Source organism: Ranitomeya variabilis, chromosome 1 (assembly GCF_051348905.1).
Source record: "Ranitomeya variabilis isolate aRanVar5 chromosome 1, aRanVar5.hap1, whole genome shotgun sequence".
Lineage (NCBI taxonomy): Eukaryota > Metazoa > Chordata > Amphibia > Anura > Dendrobatidae > Ranitomeya > Ranitomeya variabilis.
In genome coordinates, this window is record NC_135232.1 from 377,436,204 (window position 1) to 377,451,148 (window position 14,945).

The window sequence follows — 14,945 nt, forward strand, 5'->3', positions numbered from 1 at the left end:
TATGGCGGTGCATTATACTATATGGAGCACTATGAGGAGTGTATTATGCTATATGGAGGACTGAGCAGTGTATTTTAATATATGGAGGACTATAGGGAGTGTAGACATTCAAGAAAGAAAGGAGGGGGGAGAGGGAAGGGTTGGAGCTTGACACGCTGAGACATGCATCTGTAAGCCGTTGCAAATAAATGTAGCTATAGGAAGTGTATTATACTATATGGAGGACTCTAGTGCACATTATAATATATGGAGGACTATGGGGTGTATTTTACTAAACAAGTAAAATGCTGCATATTCAGATTGTTTTTGCTGGAACAAAAATCCTTGTTCTCAGCAACACATCGTCGGTGTAAACTGTAGATGTGCTGCTGATAACATGAAACTGTATGGTAATCTGTTAGTGATCTATTAGTGATCGTTCTGTCCCATCATTATTCCTCAGCTGGTGGAAAGAGGCCGGGAAACAAGCGGTGAACAACTTCAGTATTGTTGATCAAACTCATTTAGCGGCCTGAACTCAGCGCTTGTAAATACAACCGAAATGCTTTTCTGTGATGTGCAATATGTTAGCATTTGGGGCCCCATTTTAAACTTTGCCTAGGCGTAGGGCCCCACTTTGCCTAAAACCGGCCCTGCCTACAAGTGTACAAAGATATTATACAGTCACCATGTGACAAGTGGGCCTGTGTAACTTCAAATGCCAGGGCTGAATTTTAGTCCCAGTCCGGCCCTGGCCTTGACTGTATGTTTTGATCACTGTCTTCCTGGAAGACCAAGCCACGACCAATACTTAATGTCCTAGTGGAGGGATTTTACGGTACATGGCTCCATCCATTCTACTATTCATGCGGTGAAGTAGTCCTGTGCCCTTAGCAGAGAAACACCCCCAAAACATAATGTTTCCACCTCGGTGTTTTTTGGGTAATAGTCAGCATTTCTCTTCCTCCAAACACGGCATGTTGAGTTAATGCCAAAGACCTCAATTTTTGTCTCATCTGACCACAGCACCTTCTCAGAATCATCCAGGTGTTCTTTGGCAGACTTCAGACGGGCCTGCACATGTGTCTTCTTGAGCAGGGGGACCTTGTGGGCACTGGAGGATTTTCAACATTTACAGCGTAATGTGTTACCAATGGTTTTCTTGGTGACTGTGGTCCCAGCTGCCTTGAGATCATTAACAAGTTCCCCTGTAGTTTTAGGCTGATCTCTCACTTTCCTTATGATCAAGGATACCCTACGAGGTGAGATTGGTGCCCCAGATTGATGTCGATTGACAGTCATTTTTTATTTCTTCCATTTTCTTACTGTTGCACCAACAGTTGTCTCCTTCTCACTCAGCATCTTACTTATGGTTTTATAGCCCATTCCAGCTTTGTGTAGGTCTATGATCTTGTCCCTGACATCCTTAGAATGCTCTTTGGTCTTGCCCATGTTGTAAAAGTTAGAGTCTGACTCATTAATTGGGTCTGTGGACAGGAGCCTTTTATAAAGGTGACTATGTAAGACAGCTGTCTTTAGTGCAGGTAATGAGTTGATTAGGAGCGTCTAACTGGTCGGAAGGAGCCAGAACTCTTAATGGTTGGTAGGAGATCAAATACTTATTTCTCACTGCAAAATGCAAATAAATTTATATAATTTATACAATGTGATTTTCTGGATTTTATTTTTCACATTCTATCTCTTAATGTTAAAATTAACCGACCACTCCAGCTCAGATGCTAAAGTACGAAAGTGGACGGCAAAATGGCTGACCAAGTACGAGCCCTGTGTCAGTGCTAGCAGTTGGAGCGCCGTATCATGGGTGACTCGAGGTCCCAAAAAGATCTGTTTCAGAGAGCTCAGGAACCACGGAGCACTCTGTACCACATAATCGTCACGCTCCCACAGCGGCGTGGCCCACTCCAACGCCCTGTCCGACAGGAGGGATAAAATGAATCCCACCTTGGCCTGCTCTGAGGAGAAACATGCAGCCATGAGCTCAAGGTGTATAGCACACTGTCTCACAAATTACCTACATGACTTGCTATCACCAGAAAACTTGAGGCAGCGGGAGGCGGGATAAGGTCAGAACAGGGGTGGCAGTGGACAAACTAGCTGCAGCTATGCTAGCAGCCTGAACAGCTACTGTGGTAACATCCACGGCTGAGGTTGTGCGCTCAAGAGCAGCCAACCTACCCTCCAGCTGCTGGATGTACCACTGCAGTCGCTATTCATCTGCCATTACTAGCCAGACCCTGGAACTAGTATAATGTTAGGGATGGCGGAATGCACTAAATATATAAAAGAGAATAGGTGAGTTTGCAGTCCGGGGTCCACCGTTCAGAGATGACACCTGCTGTCTAGTAATGATGGACAGTATATGGTGGTATAACATAAACATACGTGGGTTAACTTCACCCGGTATGTAGGAGGCGAACCCTGTTGCATAACCACAGGGCCGCAATACCGCAGAGTGAACGCCAGTGTTTTGGTCACAGGACTCTGCCCCAAGGACATGGGGTTAGAGTCCCTCTAGACCCACTAGCGTTCACTGCCAAAACTGCGGTGCCAGGGAATAACTAACTAAAGATTTACCACACTATGTGAGTACAGCGCCGCTCTGGCAGACGCTACTAACCACCCTAAGCTTGGGTAAGGAAAGCGCACTATTTGCGCACGGCGCTGCTCTGACGGACGCTGCTGTAGACGCAGTATTGTTATGCCTTGTGTTGGATGGCACAATCTGGCACTTGTCTTTTGTGTCTCGTTCACATTATATTTCTTTTCCAGGCTCCATGGGGTGTGGGAGGGGACAGACCAGGGATTAACAGGAGTACAGTGAGGTGGAAGACTCGGGTCTCTCTACCATCAAGAGTATCCCAGGGATAGGGATAGTTAGTGTCCCAGCTCCAGGGACAGTTTAAGGCCCCCTTCCCCTATCTCAGGCCATTACAGTGTGAGACTGATCCCCAAATGTGGTAGCTTATACTTACTTTGCTTCTAGTGCAAGGGCTATTATTCCAGCAGCCATAGGTGCTGATGCCGAGGTTCCAGTGTGACTGTCTGTGCAACGCTGTCGAAGATCTGTAGTGATCTGAAACAAAATGGTACATTATTTACATTACACAAAAAATAAGCTATCATACAGCTCCATTGGAGGAAAAAATTAAATTTTACGGGTCTAGGAAAATAGAGACACAACAGCAAAAGTTTTTTGGGCAAATTTCAGATTTTTTTTTCACCACTAAAATAATGAGAAATCTGGACATCTTTGGTATCGCCATAATCGTATTGATGAGGAAAATCGTATTGCATGGTCACTGTAACCAGGAAAAATTAATCCCAAAAAACAAAGTCAGAATTTAGTTTTTTTCACAATTTCAGCATACTTGGAATTATTTTCCCATTTTTGAGTACACTATGTGGTAAAATGAATGGTGTCAATCAAAAGTATAATTCGTCCCACAAAAAAACAAGCCCTCATATGTCTATGTGTACGGAAAAATAAAAGAGTTATGGCTCTGGGAAGAAAAAGAGGAAAAATGGAAACTAAAAAACAAAAAACAGGCTGCGGTGTGAAGAGGTTAAAAGATTTTTTTTTTAGCCTTGGAGGAACATGATTAATTTGTGCAAGAAAATCAATGGCTCATACAAAAAGTATGGTCAAAAGCTGTTAAATGGAAAACTCCCTCAAAAATAAGGGTGTTCCCCCTCCACCCAGAGACAAAAAAGATTCAATTTTGAGAGGTGACAAGATTTCTTTACCTTCAGAACTATTTATTTATCATATAGACCCCCCACGAGTTGGACACAGGGGGGAACCGTCAATGATTTAAAAGATGTAAATAATAAAATACTAATATAAATGTATAAAAAAAATGTAATGTTGAAACAGTCAAATCAGCAACCAGGATCAGGTAGGGAAACATTTGCTCTTTAAGGGAAAATTATTTCATACATTATGGTTTTACCGATACTCCTTTCCTTTATCATCTCCTACCCTCAGTTGATTTTGATGAACAAGTGTCTTTTTTCAACCGTACTAACTAGGTGCAGTGGGTGAAATAAATATTTGATCCCTTGCTGATTTTTTTAGTTTGCCCACTGACAAAGACTTGAACAGTCTATAATTTTAAGGGTAGGTTAATTTTAACATTGAGAGATAGAATATCAAAAATAAAATCCAGAAAATCACATTGTATAAATTATATAAATTTATTTGCATTTTGTAGTAAGAAATAAGTATTTGATCCCCATGGCAAACAAGAATCAATACTTGATGGCAAAACCCTTGTTGGCAAGCACAGCAGTCCGACATTTTTGTAGTTGATGATGAGGTTTGAGCATGTCAGGAGGAATTTTGGTCCACTCCTCTTTGCAGATCATCTCTACAGACCAGTTAGACGCTCCTAATAAACTCGTTACCTGCATTAAAGACAGCTGTCTTACATAGTCACCTTTATAAAAGACTCCTGTCCACAGACTCAATTAATCAGTCAGACTCTAACCTCTACAACATGGGCAAGTATGGATGGACTGTTCAAGTCTTTGTCAGTGGGCAAACTTACAAAATGGGCAAGGGATCAAATACTTATTTCCCCCACTGTATCTATCTAATTTATTACAGAAAAATCCTTAGATTAGAATTGGAAGTAACAGCATTATTATTTGTAGTTAGGAATAGTAGTAGTCAGGTCATTTCCGAGCACTGGAAGCAATAGGATTAGCAATCCTCCTATGTTACAGATAGAACAGTATACTCATTCAGAGCTCTCTAGCGTTCAGCTATGGAAATAATGTGTACTAATGACATATTGTATTACCTCACTGTATATACTGACAGTGTGTAGGAGTTTATCTAAAGACAATAAAATGGTCTCATTCATTGTCTAATTCCTGAAACATTAATTTAAGGTCACTATCTGTTTAGTTCTTTTTCTATTATTCCATTTATCATGTATGATATATAGCACAACATTGCTATGTAAAACAAAAGGATCAACTCCCCTTCCTCAGTGTCATATCCTTTATTTAGATCCACTAAATCATTTTGAAAGATTACTGTAAAGACTTCTTGAGGATTAAATGGTTTATTTTAAACATTTCATTCTGATATATTCAGATTTCCTGTTAGTGCCAGAACATCTGTATTCAGACAACAGACAATTTAGTACAATCCAATACTATTGTATTTGGAAAAACACTTCCATAAATTACTTTGTAACATAATTTTATTCTTCATCTGATAAACATGGTAAGACTGTCTGAAAACCAGATGGCGTTGCATGGAGGCAGAGTTTGTTTACAAAGCCCCATTTTCATGTAATTGTGTAATTTATTAAACATTTTTCCACTCTAAGAATATACTGTATATATATATAAGGGGAAAAAATAAGGGGAACACTTAAACAACAGAATATAACTCCAAGTAAAGCAAACTTCTGTGAAATCAAACTGTCCACTTAGGAAGCAACACTGACAATCAATTTCACATGCTGTTGTGTAAATGGAATAGACAACAGATGGAAATTATTGGCAATTATCAAGACACCCTCAATAAAGGAGTGGTTCTGCAGGTGGGGACCACAGACCACATCTCAGTACCAATGCTTTCTGGCTGATGTTTTGGTCACTTTTGAATGCTGGTTGTGCTTTCACACTCGTGGTACAATGAGACGGACTCTACAACCCACACAAGTGGCTCAGGTAGTGCAGCTAATCTAGGATGGCACATCAATGCGAGCTGTGGCAAGAAGGTGTTACGGCTAGCGGAACGCACCGAATAAATAGAGATGTTTTTATTGATATTGGTGCGTTCGCAGCCCGGGGTCCACCATGCAGGAGTACCTGCTGCTAGCAACGGCGGCACGATATGGCGGTATGGACTAACTCAGTTACTTCACCGAGTAGTCGTGAAAGAAAAGCACTGCGCCCTGTTAGGCTTCACAGAGGCACAGGCTAACTGCCCACACAGAGAGCAGTCAGTGGTCACGCATGCACACAAAACTCCTTGCCGGAGGTGCCAGCATTCTAGGGGCTTATTTCAGCCAGGTCCCTGAACACATTCAAACACAAACTCCTCGCCGGAGGTGCCAGCATTCTAGGGGCTTATTTCAGCCAGGTCCTTGAACACATACTCTCGTGACCACACTGGCGCAAAGCACTTAACAAAGAACAATACTAGCGCATGGCCGTGCGGTCATGCGAACCTTAAATAGCTGCAGCACATACAGGACCTTCCTAGAAGGACCAATTAGAAGCTACACCAGAGCGTGAGCACCTACGGGACCTTCCTGAAGGAGCCAATGACCTTAGCTGCAGTATCAGACCATGTGACCCTCGATCTCCACTGAGAGATCTTACTCTGGGCATGCTCAGAACGAGCAAAGCAGGACTTAGACCTAGAAGCATCTGCTCGCCGCTGCCCAGCACCGACTTCAATGGCAGAAGCAGGAAAGGCAGCAGTAACTCTTAGCACAGAGTCAGACTGAGCGAGACGCTGGGACCGACGTCTCCGCTGAGCAGGCTCCACTGCGGCAGGAGAAAAATGGGAGACTGCATCGGAGATGGACCGAGATTCCCCCTGTGCATAGAAGGGAACTCGACCCCTAACAGAAGGTTTGCTGTGTCTGTCATCGTAGTGTCCAGAGGCTGGAGGCGCTACCAGGAGACAGGCCAATGCACCAAGAGACGTGGAGGGGGCCGTAGGAGGGCAACCACCCAGCAGCAGGACTGCTACCTCAGCCTTTGTGCAAGGAGGAACAGGAGGAGCACTGCCAGAGCCCTGCAAAATGACCTCCAGTAGGCCACAAATGTGCATGTGTCTGCACAAACGGTTAGAAACTGACTCCCTGAGGATGGCCTGAGTGCCCGACGTCCACAGATGGGGGTTTTGCTCACAGCCCAACACTGTGCAGGACGCTTGGCATTTGCCACAGAACACCAGGATTGGCAAATTCGCCACTGGCGCCCAGTGCTCTTCACAGATGAAAGCAGCTTGACATGTGACACACGTGACAGAGTCTGGAGACGCCGTGGAGAGCGATCTGCTACCTGCAACATCCTTCAACATGACCGGTTTGGTGGTGGGTCAGTAATGGTGTGGGGTGGCATTTCTTTGGAGGGCTGCACAGCCCTCCATGTGATCGCCAGAGGTAGCCTGACTGCCATTAGGTACCGAGATGAGATCCTCAGACCCCTTGTGAGACCATATGCTGGTGCGTTTGGCCCTGGGTTCCTCCTAATGCAGAACAATGCCAGACCTCATGTGTCCAGAGTGTGTCAGCAGTTCCTGCAAGATGATGGCATTGAAGCTATGGACTGGCCCGCCCATTCCTCAGACCTGAATCCAATTGAACACATCTGGGACATCATGTCTCGCACCATCCACCAATGTCACGTTGCACCAGACTGTCCAGGAGTTGGCAAATGCTTTAGTCCAGGTCTGGGAGGAAATCCCTCAGGAGACCATCCACCGCCTCATCAGGAGCATGCCCAGGCATTGCATGGAGGTCATACAGGCACGTGGAGGCCACACACACAACAGAACATCATTACATTGTCTTGAGGCATTTCCACTGAAGTTGGACCAGCCTGTAATTTGATTTTCCACTTTGATTTTGAGTATTATCCAGACCTCCATGGGATATTAATTTTGATTTAGATTGATCATTTTTATGCTTTATTGTTCTCAACACATTCCATCATGTAATAAATAAAGATTTGCAACTGAAATATTTCATTCAGTGATATCTAGGATGTGGTATTTTAGTGTTCCCTTTGTTTTTTTGAGCAGTATATATATATATATATATATATATATATATATATATATATATACACACACACAAATACAGTGGCTTGCAAAAGTGCAAATGTATTAATTCACCCCCTTGGAATTTTTTTTGTGTTATGCAACCTCACAACCTGGAATTTCACTGTGAACATTTGGTTTTCTTTTTATTGTGAAGCAAATAACAAATAGGACAAAGTAACTGAAAACATAACCATTCACCTTACAAGCGGCAAGTTGCTTAGGATAAGTATGTATGAGCTTTCCACATCTGGCAACTGGGATTTTTGCTCATTCCTCAAGGCAAGACTGCTCCAACTCTTCAAGCTAGATGGTTTCCTCTGGTGAACAGCAATCTTCAAGTCTGACCACAGATTGTATTAAGTTCTGGGCTTTGACTAGGCCACTCCAAAATATTTACATGTTTCCCCTTTAACCACTCAAATGTTGCTTTAGTAGTGTAATTTGGGTTATTATTATGTTGGAAGGTTAACCTCCAGCCCAGTCACAAATCAATGACAGACTAAAACAGATATTGCTCAAGAATATCCATGAATTTTGCACAATCCAACTTCCCCTCCACTGTGACCTTTCCTTGTCCCTGCTGCCAAAAAAATCTCCACAGCATGATTCTGCCACCACCACGTTTCACTATGGGGATGGTGTTCTTCGAGTGAGAAGCTGTGTTGGTTTGATGCCAGACATAGCATTTACCTTGAAAACCAAAAAGTTAATTTTTTGGTTTTGGTCTGACCACAGCATTTTGGCAAACTCAAAATGAGCCTTACAATTTTTGTTTGTAAGTGAAAGCTTTTTTTCTGCCCACTCTTCCATAAAGGCCACTTCTATGGAGTGTATGGCTTGTTGTGGTAGTAAAAACAGATACTCCATTCTGGGATTGAGTACTCTGTAGCTCCTTCAGGGTTACCTTTGGTCTCTGTGATGCCTCTCAGATTAATGCCCTTTTTTGCCCGGGCTGAGAGGTTTTTTGGGTGGCCCTCTCTTTGCAGGTTTGTTGTGTTACCTCGTTCTTTCCATTTGATGATAATGGATTTGATGGTGCTCCGAAGGATCACCAGAGATTGGGAGATTGATCCCCAGAAGGCCTATTATGATTTGGCTTGGAACTGTAGGATGCGCATGAGTATGCCAAGTTAAAGACTGAAATTTTGGCACGCGCAGGAGTGGCTATGTCAGTCAGAGCACAAAGGGTTCACAACTGGGCCTATTGTGGGGACAAACCACCTCAATCCCAAATGTTTGACCTACTGCATCTGGTGCAAAAATGGCTGAAGCCAGAACCCTCCACTTCAGCCCAGATGGTCAAGCACGTTGTCAAGGACCGGTTTGTGCACTCCCTTCCTAGGTCGGAAGGTTTCCCAGGGAGATCCCTGAAGTGCAGATGAACTGGTGGGGCTAGTGGAACGGTTACAGGTGGTCGAGAGGTCCCTAAGAAAGCCAAAAGGGGTGGTGCATTCTCATACTGGGGTACCCAGCGAGAACCTGTGCCCCAAAAAAGGGGTAGTAAAGCCACCAGTGGGGGGAGTCCTAGATTCCAAGGGGTCACTGAGGGGTTGTAAAAGGCCACGGGTAAAGACTTGCTTTGCTGGAGATGTCGTGGTCCTGGACATATAGCCGCTCATTGTCCCTTGGCCTTCGAAGAGATGGAAGCCTAGGGAGGCACTGCTCCTACTATGCCTATCCAACCTGAAGTTTGGACTATCAGCCTGGTGAGAGGCCACAGGCTTGTCTCGTGTCAATAAATGAGGTGCTGGTGACAGAACTCTTAGAATTAGGGAATTGTTGACTCTGATAAGAGTCACACTTCTCTATCAGTTGACCCCGGGAAACACGTGAGTGTACGTTGTAACAACGGGGATGCCAAAAACTTTCCCGTCGCCAGTGTGTTGGTTAAAACAAGCCAGGGTATGAAGCCCCATGAGGTCGGGGAGATCGAAGGTTTGCTACACCCCGTCATAATCATGAAGGACTTCAGCCTTTTCTGGGAGTGGTGAGGGAAGGCAGAGATATCAAAGGATGCAGACAGGAGCCAGCTCAACCCTGTTGAAACCCCAACACAGTCGGAGATAGATGAGTTCCCCTTCTGTGTACTGGCTGGTGACGAGCACGAGATGGTGACCAGTGAGACTGAAATTCCTGAACTGGGGTTTTCTGAGGGGGCATTTTGGGACTGCCCAAATGCAGGACTCGACCTTGAAAAATGTACGGGAAAATGTGACTGTGATAAATGGGGTTGCCCTAGAACCGGGGGCTGACACCAGATGTACATTGCAGTCAATGGGGGAGTTGCTATATCGGGTCACTAAACAGAGAGGGGAAGAATTAGAGCAGTTAGTCCCGGTGCACTATAGACGTAGGGTACTAGATCTGGCTCATGCTCATGTCTTGGGGGGCAACTAGGTATAGATTAGACCCAATAATGAGTCCTTCAAAGATTTATTGGCCTGGGTGTCACAGGGACATTAATATCTGCCCTACCTGTAAGCTAACTGCCCCTGTATCCCACTTCTGCAGTCCCCTAATTCCGTTACCCGTAATCGAGGTCCCGTTTGACCAGATTGCCATGGACTGGTTGGGCCCTTAGTTAAGTCTGCCAGGGGTCATCAATACATCCTGGTGATAATGGATAGCCCTAGAGCTAGTCCATATTTTCTCTGGGATGGGCCTGCCGAAAGAGATCCTGAGAGACAAGGGAACGCTGTTTATGTCCAAGGTAATGAGGGAGTTGTGCAAGGCCCTCCAGAGTACCCAACGTAGGATGTTGGTGTACCATCCACAGACAGACGGCCTGGTGGAGAGGTTCAATAAGACCTTGAAGTCGATGATGAAGAAGGTCGTGGAGAAGGATGGCCGACATTGGGATTGTCTCCTACCATACCTACTGTTCTCCATCAGGGAAGTCCCATAGGCCTCTATGGGGTTCTCACCATTCGAGCTGTTATATGGACAACACCCTCGGGAACTTTAAGATGTTGCCAAAGAGACTTGGGAAGCAGAAGTTACAGCCCACCGGAGCGTCATCGAGCATGTAGCCCAAATGCAGAACCGAATAGCAAGGGTGATGCCAATTGTGAAGGAGAGTCTCCTTCAAGCCCAAGAAACCCAGGCGAGGGTCTACAACTGGGCCGCGGGGGCTGAGACAGTTTAGCTCTGGGGACCGGGTGCTCGTATTACTCCCCACCATGGAAAGCAAATTTCTGGCCAAGTGGCAAGGGCCATACGAGGTAGTCGAGAAGATGAGTGATGTCAACTATAAGGTCCACCAACCAGGGTAAAGGAAGCCGTACCAAGTGTACCACATCAACCTGCTGAAACCGTGGTAGGACAGTGATCCAGTAGAGGCAACGTGCAAAACAGGTCTCGGTTCCGCTGAAGCAGCTCACAGTGGCAGACACTTTCACCGGCCCAGAAATAACAGTGCCGTGAGCTGCTTCAGCGGAACCGAGACCTGTTTTCGGAGTTACCAGGATATATACGCAGGTGGTGGAGCATGAGATCCTGACTGAACCACATGTGAGGGTGAACCAAAGGCCGTATCAGATTCTTGAAGCTCGCCACGAGGTGATCTCCCAGGAGGTGAAGAGAATGTTGAGCTTGAGTGTCATCGAGGAGTCAAAGAGCGGCTGATCCAGCCTTACTGTCCTGGTGCCGAAGCCAAATGGAGAGTGGCACTTCTGTTACCATTACAGGAAGCTCAATGATGTGTCCAAGTTCGACGCGTATCCAATGCCCTGGGTCGATGAGCTTATTGAGAGGCTAGGGTCAGTCAGGTTCATCACCAACCTGGACCTAATGAAGGGGTCAAGGCAAATTCTCCTGTCTCCAAGTGCCAAGAAGAAGATGGCCTTCTCTACACCTGACGGGTGCTTTCAGTATACCCAGATGCTGTTCGGACTACAAGAAGCCCCAGCTACCTTCCAGAGGGCTATGAACCGGATACTAGTACCACACAAGAAGTACGCTGCTGCTTACTTGGAAGACATCATGATCTTCAGCCTGGATTGAGGAGGTCACCTGCAGAAGGACCACGCGGTACTCGATGCACTAAAGAAAGTGGGGTTTACCATAAACTCAAAGAAGTGCGCCCTCGGGAAAGAGGAGGTGAAATACTTGGGCTATATCGTTGGAAGAGGTGAGATAAAGCCGCAAGTAGACAAAGTAGAGGCAATCCAGAAGTGGCCACTGGCCACAGCCGATCACTAAAAAGCAGGTCAGGGCATTTCTCGGAATTGTAGGATATAATCGGCGATTTATCCTGAACTTCACCATGATATCTTCCTTCCTGATTAATCTTCTCAAGGTTACAAAGTTGATGATGGTCAAATGGTCCTCTGAATTGGAGATGGCATTCCAGGAGTCAAAGCTTGTCCTGTGCAGACAGTCTTAGTCTCAGTCTTGCCATAAGCAATTGAGCATGCAGGTTGCCAACACAACCGAGGTCCCAACTGGTTCACAGCGTTTGACGTTTCTGTAACTAGGATTATCATCATCAGTTTCACACTGACTGTCAACCTTGTTCCATGCCTGTGCCTGGAATAATTCAATGTCCCCTTTCACATCCACCTGTTGCGCTGCTCTTCCTTCTCCTCCTACCCATCTTCCACATCTTGCTGAACATGACATTGTCCCTGAGATTCTCCAACAACTCCAAGGCTGTGATGAATATGTAGAGGTTTCTTCCTTCAACTTGTTACATCCTTGTGAATGTTTATTCTATAATAATAATAATAATAATAATCTTTATATAGCGCCAACATATTCCACAGCGCTTTACAGTTTAGCAGTTTCAAATACAACAGTCATAAGTAACAACGTTAACAATACAATAATTAAAGCGAAATAAGAGGACCCTTACAATCTACAATGAGGTGGGGGGAGATACAAAGCACAGGTGTGTATTTACAATGGTGTATTTACAATGATGGTCCAGCCATCTTCAGGGGGTGGGGGATAGATGGGGATAGTGAATGGGCTACACACACACACACACACAAATATAAAATGAGTTTGATTAGTGAACGTGGTAGGCCGCTATGAACAAATGTGTTTTGAGGGAGCACCTAAAACTATCCACTATTGTGGATGGTCCTATTATCTTGGGGCAGAGCATTCCAGAGGATTGGCGCAGCAGGGAGAAGTCTTGTAGTCAGGAGTGGGAGGTACGGATTAGTGCAGAGGTTAGTCAAAAGTCATTTGCAGAGCGCAGAGGTCGGTTAGGCCGATAGACAGAAATGAGGGAGGAGATGTAAGAGGTGCCGCACTGTGGAGAGCTTTGTGGGTGAGAACAAGTACTTTGAATTGTATCCTGTAATGAATGGGCAGCCAGTGTAACGACTGGCGAAGAGCGGACGCGTCCGAGTAACGATTAGCCAGATGGACGACCCTGGCTGCTGCATTAAGGATGGACTGGAGGGGAAAGTCGCGTGAGGGGGAGGCCAATTAATAGAGCATTACAGTAGTCCAGGCGGGAGTGGATCAGGGCGACAGTGAGGGTTTTTGTTGTTTCCATGGTGAGAAAAGGGCGGATTCTAGAGATGTTCTTTAGGTGTAAGCGGCACGAGCGGGCAAGAGATTGTATATGGGAGGTGAAGGAGAGATCGGAGTCAAACATAACACCCAAACAGCACGCCTGCTGCCTGGGTGTTATTATGGTGCCAACCACGGAGAGGGAAATGTCAGATTTAGAGAGGTTAGTAGATGGCGGGAGCAGAAGAAGTTCAGTTTTGGAGAGGTTGAGTTTCAGATAGAGAGCGTATGTGTAAATAAACCCGGCACTCAACTTTATGCTAGTAGCTTAGGATTTTTATTGTGTAGAACCAACAAAAACGTTTCGGTCTCACTTGTCCTTCTTCAGTTACGTATATTGAGTAAATAGCCTGTCACTTTGTGGGCATAGTAGGTAGGTCAACTTCGACTCACTGGGGTGCCAGTGCCCAGTTAATGGTATAGGCTGAAAGCTTATTTGATCAGGAGCTGGATGCGGTGTCCACCGCTAGTCTGTGCGTGCCTGCCGGTTCTACACAATAAAAATCCTAAGCTACTAGCATAAAGTTGAGTGCCGGGTTTATTTACACATATGGTGTTAAGGTGTGGGAACCTACCCGGGCACCTCTATAGCAGTGCTTACGCTTTTGTCCACCTCAGATAGAGAGCGGACATGATGTTAGAGACTGCAGACAGACCAGACAGACAGTCAGTGGCGTTCAGTAGTACAGCGGGGGTAAGGTCAGGGGATGACGTGTATAGTTGTGTGTCATCAGCATAAAGATGATACTGAAAGCCAAATCTGCTGATGATCTGTCCAATTGGGGCTGTGCAGAGGGAGAAGAGAAGGGGGCCAAGGACTGAGCCCTGAGGTACCCCGACAGTGAGAAGAAGAGGAGAGGAAGTGGAGCCAGAGAACAGAACACTGAAGGAGCAGTCAGATAGGTAGGAAGAGAACCAGGAGAGAGCAGTGTCCTTAATGCCTAGTGACTGAAGCCTAGAGAGTAGGAGAGGGTGGTCAACAGTGTCGAAAGCTGCAGAAAGGTCTAGAAGAATGAGCAGAGAGTGGTCACCGTTACGTTTTGCTGTCAGAAGGTCATTGGTCACTTTGATGAGTGCAGTTTCAGTTGAATGTAGGGGGCGGAAACCGGACTGTGAAGGGTCTAGGAGGGAGTGAGTGGAGAGGTAACGGGTAATGCGGGAGTAGACCAGGTGCTCCAAGAGTTTAGAGATGAAGGGGAGATTGGAGACCGGTCTGTAGTTATTTGGGCAGGATGGGTCGAGAGTGGGTTTCTTTAGTAAATGGAGTAATGATAAAGTGTTTGAAGGAGGGGAAAATGCCAGAGGAGAGGGAGAGATTAAAGATTGTAGTTAGGTGAGTTGTGACGACTGGAGAGAGAGACTGGAGGAGGTGTGAGGGAATCGGGTCGGTGGTGCATGTAGTCGGACGAGAAGAGGAGCTTGGAGACTTCTTCTTCTGTGATGGGATCGAATGTGGAGAGTGAGCCAGGGGAAATGCAGGGAAGGATGGGAGTCACTGATCTTTGTGATTGGGAGCGGATTTCCTGACGGATATTGTCTATTTTCTCTATAAAGTGGGAGGCCAGGTCATCAGCACAAATGTCTGTGATAGGGGCTTGTGCTTTTGGCCTGAGGAGGGATTGAAAGG

At 45.6% G+C, this 14,945-nt stretch overlaps 1 protein-coding gene across 3 annotated transcripts in view; it reads right to left on the reverse strand.

Moving 5' to 3' along the window:
- The window catches only part of PCSK5 (proprotein convertase subtilisin/kexin type 5), a 738,778-nt gene that overhangs the window by 342,461 nt on the left and 381,372 nt on the right, over positions 1–14,945 (reverse strand). For all 3 annotated transcript variants that reach the window (XM_077249026.1, XM_077249027.1, XM_077249028.1), the window contains exon 9: positions 2,973–3,073. In XM_077249026.1, the coding sequence (XP_077105141.1) occupies positions 2,973–3,073 (101 nt within the window). The remainder of the gene's footprint in view (positions 1–2,972; positions 3,074–14,945) is intronic.